Source organism: Phycodurus eques, chromosome 20 (genome assembly GCF_024500275.1).
Source record: "Phycodurus eques isolate BA_2022a chromosome 20, UOR_Pequ_1.1, whole genome shotgun sequence".
In the NCBI taxonomy this organism is placed as follows: Eukaryota; Metazoa; Chordata; class Actinopteri; order Syngnathiformes; family Syngnathidae; genus Phycodurus; species Phycodurus eques.
In genome coordinates this window covers 13,586,084-13,596,572 of record NC_084544.1, presented here as the reverse complement: position 1 = coordinate 13,596,572, position 10,489 = coordinate 13,586,084, and the positions used below count along the sequence as shown (strand labels likewise).

At 42.5% G+C, this 10,489-nt stretch overlaps 1 protein-coding gene across 9 annotated transcripts in view; it reads right to left on the bottom strand.

Annotated features, from left to right (window-relative positions):
• Window positions 1-3,524: 3,524 nt before the first annotated feature.
• LOC133396031 (sodium bicarbonate cotransporter 3-like) overlaps window positions 3,525-10,489 on the bottom strand; it is a 50,756-nt gene continuing 43,791 nt past the window's right edge. For 6 of the 9 annotated variants that reach the window (XM_061665432.1, XM_061665435.1, XM_061665436.1 and 3 more), the window contains 4 exons: window positions 9,476-9,576; window positions 8,746-8,862; window positions 8,488-8,604; window positions 4,414-4,504 (listed from right to left, as the gene is read on the bottom strand). In XM_061665432.1, the coding sequence (XP_061521416.1) occupies window positions 8,517-8,604; window positions 8,746-8,862; window positions 9,476-9,576 (306 nt within the window). In that variant the 3' untranslated portion in view covers window positions 4,414-4,504; window positions 8,488-8,516. Of the gene's footprint in view, window positions 4,505-8,487; window positions 8,605-8,745; window positions 8,863-9,475; window positions 9,577-10,489 lie in introns of all 9 variants that reach the window. The other 3 variants (XM_061665441.1, XM_061665433.1, XM_061665437.1) reach the window with 2 other exon arrangements.

Below are 10,489 nucleotides of genomic sequence, written 5' to 3'. Positions count from 1 at the left end.
AATAGTTTTGGTCTTACCATAAGTCGAGCAATATAGTTGCTATAAAAGTTTGCTACAGCAGCTGTAAATGAGAAGAAACAATCACGATGACCAAATTCCTAAAAGAATAGAGAAACATCAGTTTATATTAATTACGTTTATTGCTTTCCACCTTGACATACAGTAAGTCATCATTCTTGCTAACAACAAGATACAATCTGCTTCACTTGAATACATCTCTGCTTTGATTCTGTATGCTGGAGCCTTTTTTTTTTTTTTTTTTTTTTTTTTGTAGGCTTGTACAACATATGTTGAGATTCAAGGCTTTAAACATCAAATACCAATTGGCGAGTGTTCACTTCCATTTTGAAACCTGATTTGTGTGGCAGGATCCAACTGAAGTTTGTGTTTGTGGAAAGTCAAGATCCAGACATCACACTTTTTCCGTGTCTTTTGCGAGCAAACATTCAAGATGTTACGACAGAACGCACATACAAACATTAATTCAGTTTGTAAATGGGGGGGACGACAATCTTAAGTCCAAAACTGGAGTCTGTAGCTAGATGCTACGACTTGAACACATACATGGCTGAACAATATACCAGTAAACAAATAGTGCACTGGTCCAGTCCTAACTGACGCCGCTTCGTCTTTGGCATTCATTTATTGTATGCCGCCGTGTGGATACGTGTACATGTATCTGCTCTGAACAATTAATTTGGAGTACAACACTTGCACATAAAGAGCTCTGACAAGGCACATAGTCACTACAGCTACACACAGATAGAGCGACAATTATTCCTTACCTGGATATTAGCTAGTGTCATGGATCCATACATATGGAACATTTATTGCTAAAACAACACTGCACTTAGCGAAAATTAGAACGGCTTTGTAGAATATTATAAATGTCACATTTACAGTAGAAATATTTGCTTTGCATAAAATGTTTCGCATCACTAAAATACAATTTTTGTCCACCACACACAGGATAAAATGATACAGACAGTATAAAAATAGGTGCAACTAACTGGGGTCTCATATTCTTTTTACCCTCTGCAACAGCATTTGGCTGGTGTTGTTTTGTGTGCGAGTGTGTGCTGTCGGCATCATCTAAACACAGCGGGAACTGCCGCAAAGTACAGTGGAACACCCAAAGTTGGACAAAATAGAAAAATATCATTTATTTGTTATTTTTATTTGTTTGCTTTTTAGCGACAAACTGTTCCCCCACATATTCGTGATTCCCTATTCGCTGATTGTTTGTGGGAACCAATCCTCTGTTATTTGATGAAAAACTATGTCCTTTCAAATATAAAAGTTGTGCTTCAGTGACATCTAGGTGCCAAGGAACTGTTTAAAGGGGGAAATCAAACTTTTCTTTTTTCGAGAATACGTACATCAAATGGGCCCACACTAGTCTAAACACGGTATTCTGATTCATATTGTGTTTCTTCATATTGGGTGTGTTCCCCTTTGAGAGGTTTGAGGGTCTTTATGTCGTGCAATGCCGCCATCTTGTCTATAAACCTTTTTTTTTGGGGGGGGGGGGGTCAGTCCCTATCCCACACTAACACTGTATTCTGAAACAAAGTACCGCCTTCATCAAGGGCTGTTAAAAGAAAGCGAATGTCCAAAGAAAACTGGAAGACCGCTAACATTAGTTGCTAGCACTAGCCACGTCGGCTGGCCGCTATACATGTCATTTGATGAAATCATTTCCCCCCCCTCATTAATGTACACACAGCACCCCATATTGACAGAAATAACGGAATTGTTGACATCTTTGCAGATTTATTAAAAAAGAAAATGAAATATCAGTATCAGTATTCAGACCCTTAGCTGTGACACTCATATTGAACTCTGGTGCTGTCCATTTCTTCCGCTCGTCCTCGAGATGGTTCGCCACCTTCATTGGAGTCCAGCTGTGTTTGATTACACTGATTGGACTTGATTAGGTAAGCCACACCCCTGTCTATAGAAGACCTGACAGCTCACAGTGCTTGTCAGAGCAAACGAGAATCATGAGGTCAAAGGAACTGCCTGAAGAGCTCAGAGACAAAAATTGTGACAAGGCACAGATCTGGCCAAAGTTACAAAAAATTTTCTACTGCACTTAAGGTTCCTAAGAGCACAGTGGCCTCCATAATCCTTAAAACGGAAGATGTTTGGGACGACCAGATTCCTTCCCAGAGCTGGCCGTCCGGCCAAACTGAGCAATCGGGGGAGAAGAGCCTTGGTGAGAGAGGCAAAGAAGAACCCAAAGATCACTGTGGCTGAGCTCCAGAGATGCAGTCGGGAGATGGGAGAAAGTCAACCATCACTGCAGCCCTCCACCAGTCGGGGCTTTATGCCAGAGTGGCCTGACCGACGGAAGCCTCTCCTCAGTGCAAGACACATGAAGCCCGCATGGAGTTTGCTCAAAAAAACACCTGAAGGAATCCACGATGGTGAGAAATAAGATTCTTTGGTCTGATGAGACCAAGATAGAAATTGTTGGCCTTAATTCTAAGTGACGTGTGGAGAAAACCAGGCACTGCTCATCACCTGTCCCAGCTGTGAAGCATGGTGGTGGCGTTTTTCTGCTGCAGGGACAGGACGACTGGTTGCAATCGAAGGAAAGATGAATGCGGCCAAGTACAGGGGTATCCTGGACGAAAACCTTCTCCAGAGTGCTCAGGACCTCAGACTTTGCCGAAGGTTTACCTTCCAACAAGAAGACGACCCTAAGCACACAGCTAAAATAGCGTGTGGCTTTAGAACAACTCCGTGACTGTTCTTCAATGGCCCAGCCAGAGCCCTGACTTAAACCCTATTGATCATCTCTGGAGAGACCTGAAAATGGCTGTCCACCAACGTTCACTATCCAACCTGGCAGAATTGGAGAGGATCTCCAAGGAGGAATGGCAGAGGATCCCCAAATCCAGGTGTGAAAAACTCCATCGTTCCCAAAAAGACTCCTTGCTGTATTAGCTCAAAAGCGTGCTTCTACTAAATACTGCGCAAAGGGTCTGAATACTTATGGCTGTGTGATATTTCAGTTTTTCATTTTCAAGAAATCTGCAAAACTTTCAACAATTCAGTTTGTTCCCTGTCGATATGGGGTGCTGTGTGTGCATTAATCAGGGGGAAAACATGAAAAAATAGCTGCAATATAACAAAGTGAAAAATTTAAGAGGGGTCTGAATACTTACTGTACCCACTGTGTATGGTCTCTGAATCACAGACTTTTACCTATCGCAGGTGGGTCTAGAATGTATCGCCTGCGATAAATGGGGGTTCACTGTACCACAACGCTAAAAGCCAATGATCTATGATATGCCCCCTTTAAGGTTCCACTGTACTTTGGCAGGTGCTTTATTCATCCATGACGGCGAAGTAAAATCATTTATTTTTATTAATTAGTCCTCATTTGTCGAACTGACATTGCACTGTCTTGCTATCCGTTGAGTAAACATTCATAATTAAAATAAGTGATTAAAACTGTTGTGGTAGCGATGATGGGATAAAAAAAAAAACCCAAAAAGCGGACATTATCACTGCCCTTTGACAGAAATCTTGTGACCGCAGTCAGAAATCTTTAAGATTCCTGAGGAAGGTAATTGAAATTTCAGAACTTTAAACATATTGGAGAGAGAAGCAACATTTAACAACAACAACAACAACAACAATAATAATAATAAACAACACACTAGGATTCATATTACGTAAGAAATTATGCTGGCAAAGTGCTTACTGTACAGTACAGACTTCATGTGGACTCTGAAGTAATTTTTATATAGCATTACGAATGAAAAGATCACCTGCGTTCGTATTGAACCTATATTTATATTCAAGATGTTTCTGATGAAAACAAGTGATGAAATTTAAGCAGCAATGTTCTCTTTCAAGAGAACCCCCTACAAGATGATTGCTTGACCTGCGATGACGTAGCAGCATCTGTTGAGTTATGCAGAATGCTTTCAAAGTACCTCCCTTTTGGTTTTTCCACAGTGACACATGAATTATGAGACATTTTTCGCTGGCATGTATATTTCCTGAATGGCGGCTGGTGTCGTGTTAATATGACCTTCAAACACTGCTGGGCTGCTCACTAGAGGTAAACATAAAGACTAAAATGATGACGATAATAAAACTGAAATTAAAACAAGCAATGACTCAGTCAAAGATCCCCACCAGTGAGGCCCGTTCCTTTGGCATCAGAGGTGCAAATGGTTAAATAATAATACAAAAAATTTTTTAAAAATTAAAATGACATCACTACTTGGGGTAGAATATCGTCATCTACAGTACATCATGGCACTTCGCCATGGCAACCGGGCGACTCGCACAGCCCTCGTGGAGCTCACCTGCGGTGCTGAAGATAGGGTGGCAGGTTAAGTTGCGTGTACAGTATGTTGGCGCTCCTCAGCTGTTTGGTGTGTCGCGTGGGAGGAGACGCTATCACAAGAAGGTCTCTGTGGTGGAAGTCTCTCCTGGTGTGTCAGGGCTGATGTCCACTCTAACGCAGGCCCCCTTCTCCCGGCTGTTAACATGGAGACAGAGCGAATGGAGACAAGAAGAGACCGTGTGCAGGCTTAGGAGAGAGTAACGGTGAAATTAACATGGAAAATACAGTGGAACCTCCAAATTTAACTTCATTGCAATCCAATGAAAATTTGGGGGGGGGGGGGGAATAAGGACCACGAACGCAATATTAATCAGAATACTGTGCACACAATGTATTTTTGCAAAGAAGAAAAACATCATTTAGTGACACTTTAAGAGATGAACGTGCAAGGACAAGAAGATGAGAGGTGTGTCCCAGTAATTTTGGCTCGCATTCCTGAGACATTGGCATTGTTGAGTCAGGAGTTAACCACCAGTTACCACGCAGTGAGTGAGGAGGAGCACCAAGCGGACCCAAAGTCCAGGCAGCAGGATGCACTGCTAGCCGCCGACTAGCGAGCCCCCGACTCGGTAGCAGTAATGTTACACAGGGGGTCCTTGCTTTACACCGGAGTTCCTCTCCTATGACGGCAATCTAACTCGAATTTGTATGTAAGGAAAGTGCCGTAGTCTATTACTAACCTATGCTAACGCAGTAGTTCGGTCACAATTAAAGTACAGTGAAACATCAACAATATAGCGGCTCATCTTTCACGCCCTGCATATATTGTGGAGTTTTAAGAAATCCTTTTTGTGTGTTTTAAAAGTCAGTTGTAGTACCACATCATGGCACAACATGCCTAGCAGCACTGAGCTCTACTGGATGTAGATGCAGCGTAATTAGGAGCAGACAAGGTCCCCCAGCTAAGCAGAGATAATATATGCCTGTTAGTAATGTACTGTATGGCTTTCGTTGCACCTTTTGGTGTTTAATATCCAAACTTGTTTAAAAATGTTTTTTTATTTGGTTTATTTGGTCTCTCTATATATCAGTTTTTCACCTATCCCAGATCGGTCTGGAACATATCCCCGCAATTAAATGGGGGTTCACTGTAAATACTTGTATGAAAATCACTTTTAGGGTGTAAATATAAAAAATGCCCCATGGGGACATATTCTCACGCTACAAAGAAAACGAGTTCATTGTGTGCTGTTTGTAAGGAAGAAGTGTCGAACCAAGGACCCCCTGTGTAGGTCATCAATTGAGCATTTTGAGTTTGTGTTTTACAGGTTGTTGTTTTTCCCCCCCCCATTTGTGTGACAGTTACAAATCTAGACAATAAAAATAAGACCAGCAAAGTGCATCTCTGACATCACTTGCCACCTCCTCCTCATTTATTTTAAGGAGCGATTGGCATTTGAGAAAATCTCCTTGAGTGACTATGGCGACTGTAATTTACCAGAACAGAACATGTGATCAGACTATTTGTTTCTAAGACTCGGTGAAGCACCATGTGGTTCATTACGCAAGGTTATTTTGCACTCTCTGTTCCAAGGAAAGTTTAAAATTACACATTATTGCCGCCACGGGACAATAATTTGTCAATTACCGTAATTTCTCGTGTATAATGCGCACCCATGTATAATACGCACCCCCAAAGTTGACCTCAAAATTCTGGAAAACCCTTCTATGTATAATGGATTTTTACAATGCATGATTTTGCTTCTACCCATATGATCAAAACATGAAGTATTATCTGTATTTTTTTTTTCCAATGAATTATTCTGAAGTTAATCACTTTATTTGAACATCCTTTTTTAATTTTCTTGCTCTTATTTTGAAATTAACAACCCTACTTTTATTGAATAAATTAGAAAACACACAGTTGTGCTGATATGTTTGATTACCCAGGCAGAATTTGTAAGATGGGTACAATTCACACACACACACACATTAAATGTTATCTTAATGGGATTCAAATTAAACGGTCAAGCATTTCAGATAAACAAAACATAACCATAAAGAAATTAATTATGGTTGTTGTTCAGTCAGGTTTTTTGTTTTTTTCGGTGGGGGGGAGGATGAGGGGTTGCACATTATACACAAGAAATTACGGTAATTCATTATTTTTTTTCCCAAAGTTCTGAACTCCTGTTTCAATGCATGTGTTGGACTGAGTAAACTAACTGCCTGAAGGACTTGTACAGTAGCTCAACTTCCCATGGCATGGCTGATGTTGTTTTTTGGACTGGAAAGTCTATGAGACCGACTCAACAGAACCTCTGTTGTGGCGGTTGTGTCGGGTACGGAACGTTTTTAGACCCCTTTACATTTTTCATTTTTTTCCCCTCAATGTACACACAGCACCCCATATTGACAGAAAAAAACCGTAATTGTTGATTTTTTTGCTGATTTATTAAAAAAGAAAAACTGAAATATCACACAGCCATAAGTATCAGACCCTTTGCTGAGACACTCACATTTAACTCGGGTGCTGTCCATTTCTTCTGAGCATCCTTAAGATGGTTCTACACCTTCATTGGAGTCTAGCTGTGTTTGGTTATACTGATTGGACTTGATTAGGTAAGCCACACCCCTGTCTATATAAGACCTTTCAGCTCACAGTGAATGTCAGAGCAAATGAGAAACATGAGGTCAAAGGAACTGCCTGAAGAGCTCAGAGACAGAATTGTGGCAAGGCACAGATCTGGTCAAGGTTACACAAAACATTTCTGCTGGACTTAAGGTTCCTAAGAGCACAGTGGCCTCCATAATCCTGAAATGGAAGATGTTTAGGACGATCAGAACCCTTCCTAGAGCTGGCCGTCCGGCCAAACTGAGCAATCGGGGGAGAAGAGCCTTGGTGAGAGAAGTAAAGAAGAACCCAAAGATCACTGTGGCTGAGCTCCAGAGATGCAGTCGAGAAATGGGAGAAAGTTCTAGAAAATCAAAAGATGAATGCGGCCAACTTCAGGGATATCCTGTACAAAAACCTTCCCCAGAGTGCTCAGGACCTCAGACTTTGCCGAAGGTTTACCTTCCAACAAGAAAATGACCCTAAGCACACAGCTAAAATAGTGTGTGGCTTTAGAACAACTCCGTGACTGTTCTTCAATGGCCCAGCCAGAGCCCTGACTTAAACCCTATTGAGCATCTCTGGAAAGACCTGAAAATGGCTGCCCACCAACGTTCATCATCCAACATGACAGAACTGGAGAGGATCTGCAAGGAGGAATGGCAGAGGATCCCCAAATCCAGGTGTGAAAAACTCCATCATTCCCAAAAAGACTCATTGCTGTATTAGCTCAAAAGCGTGCTTCTACTAAAGACTGAGTAAAGGGTCTGAATACTTATGGCTGTGTGATATTTCAGTTTTTCATTTTTAATAAATTTGCAAAAATTTCAACAATTCAATTTTTTTCTGTCAATGTGGGGTGATGTGTGTACATTAATGTGGAAAAAAATTAACTTAAATGATTTTAGAAAATGGCTGCAATATAAAAAAAAGTGAAAAATTTAAGGGGGTCTGAATACTTTCCGTACCCACTGTACATTATCTTCCCAGTGGCCACAGCAACCCCGCCTGATACGTTGTGCGCCGTGGAATTTTGGCCATTTCTTTCCTCCGTATTCTTGCTACGTTTTCTCATGGTCTCACGGTATCCGGGGGGAAGGACTGCTGAGTCACTGAGGCTTGAAGGCACACTATGGTTCGGCCCACGGTCTACAACGGATACAAGTACATTCCCTCCTGCCCTGTCACGTTTTTATATGGTCCCTCACATTTCTCACATTCTGATCAAGGTCCGACACGTTTTTTTCACGTTCTGTCAAGGCTTTCTACAGATGAAACGTGGATGCTGGGCAGCTTCGGATCATGTTTGTGGCCAGACTCAAAAGAAGCTCCCCTCCCAGACAGCGCACGCTGCGCTTCTCTCAACCCTCGCTTGCTGTGACAAAATGTGGCAAAACATGCACCCAACGCAGCAAAACGGGACAAAAGGACCGTGAGACGCCAAAGAAATACATGTGCTTTCCGTTTCACTACAGACCACCTCCAAATTTTGTTATGCCCGACTACGTACTGCCATGTTTTGTTGCCTTCACCCCATTTTACTACGACCAACTAGGTTTCTCACCCGCGTCGTGACTGACATGGCGAATGTTCTCACACTTGTGTCTCGTCCATCCCGCTTTGTCCACAGTGGCGTGACACGTGATTGCCGTGGCCGGCCAATGAGGTTCCACTGTAAACACTAACAGCACACGATTCTTTCGCTTGTACAACAATGAGTTGGACTGTTCTAAGACGCGCAGGGTGATGATTACAGAGGTGAACAGCTGATAGGTGCAGAACATACTGTATTTGGGGCTCTTTTAGGGCTTTGCATAGCTACCTTCCGCTATGTTTCACAGGTTGGCCATGTGAGTCGCCGCTCAAGTTCACTGCTCTCCATGCTGCACTTTTGGCCATTTCATCAGAGATATTTACAACCAAGGGGTCAGACTCAGAACTACATGCCGAAATGCCAACACACAAACACCAACAAAGAGAAGACAAGCAGGTAGACATTAAATCAGCGGAAGTGCTCGACAGATCAAAGAAACAAACATGCACGTAAATCAGAGTGACACAAATACACAGCATAGCAAAATCCATTTTAAGTTTCCATGGATGAGCATTATAGTCATGTTAGTTTTACATACACACACGGTTAGTTAGAATATTTGAACATAAAAAATTCATAATTGATATAGTCTGTGTGCTTGTGACAGTTTAGGCCATGCGCTAACTATGTCTATCAGTGTGAAAGATTAGGACGCAGCAAAGTGCATCAAATGTTTTCCAGATACAGTCTTGCTACCTCTTCTTCCTGTGGGAGGCTGTGGTCTGTCACTACTCCTATTCTGTATGATCTGTTCAAGATGGACATACAGTAAGAACGTTCTGACCTCTGTTTGCTCATTTCAGCCGTGAAAGTATTAGGATACATCGTTTTGGCTCTATTTACCTTCAATGCTGTATTGTGCAAGACATTTTAGAAATAATGGTAAGGAAGGTGCAATACGAAAAAGGTAAAAGAATGTCATTATAATCACGTGTATTTTATAGAGGGTGCGACTCACCTCCCTGAGAGGGTCTTTTCTGGGATGTTGAGCAGGTTGGAGCCCTTATAGCTGACCTGCAGTCCCAGCTCCTCTTCGTCCTGCAATCGAGACTCAGCTTCCTGAAACAAAAGGAATCAGAAGCTGAGTGAGCCTCCACCTGGTTCAACACTACTGTGATTACAGACAGGGGGCCCAGCGCAGAAAACTCATTTCGGTCACTTCTAACAGTGATCATCTTCTTTCAGTCACTACCCACAGCTTGTGACCATATGTGAGGCAAAGTGCATAGATCGACCGGTAAATTCCATAATGCTGCACCAATCCGCCTGACATCCCTGCTCCATTTTTTCCCTCACTCGTGAACAAGACTGCAAGATACTTTAACTCCTTCACTTTCGGCAGGATTGATTTAGTGTTTTGAAAATTATCTAATCTACCAAATTCATCCCGACCCTGAGAGGGTACCGTGACTCCACCCTTTTCCAATTTAAGGCCATGGTCTCAAATTTGGAGGTGCTGATTCTGCGGATTCCATCTGCTTCACACTCTGCTGCAGAAATGTAATAGTGAGGGCCACCATACCGGACCGCCGCAATAACCCGGCAGCAGCTACAACTTCTGCCCATGGAGGTTATGAACGGAATCAGTGACTCCTCGAATAGATTATCAGGTAAAACTGAGGCGCGTGATACTCCTGTTGCTGGAACACACCCTTTTGCTGCCCTTCTTAAAATGGGGGACCACCACTTTGCTCTGCCAATCAAGTGGCACTGACTCCAATGTTCACGCAACATTGCAGAGGTGTGTCAACCACGACAGCCCTACAACATCCAGAGCCTTTTGGAACTCTGGATGCACCTCAACCGAAACTGTGCCCTACCCCAGAGGAGCTTTTTAACCACCTTAACCCTCCAGATTTGAGAGCCCAATTTAAGAGTGCCTAGACTCTACTTCCTCATCGGAAGGCGTGTCCAAACGTCCCGAGTCGAGGTCATTAGAACATGCATGCCTGACTGTGTTGATTCACTACCA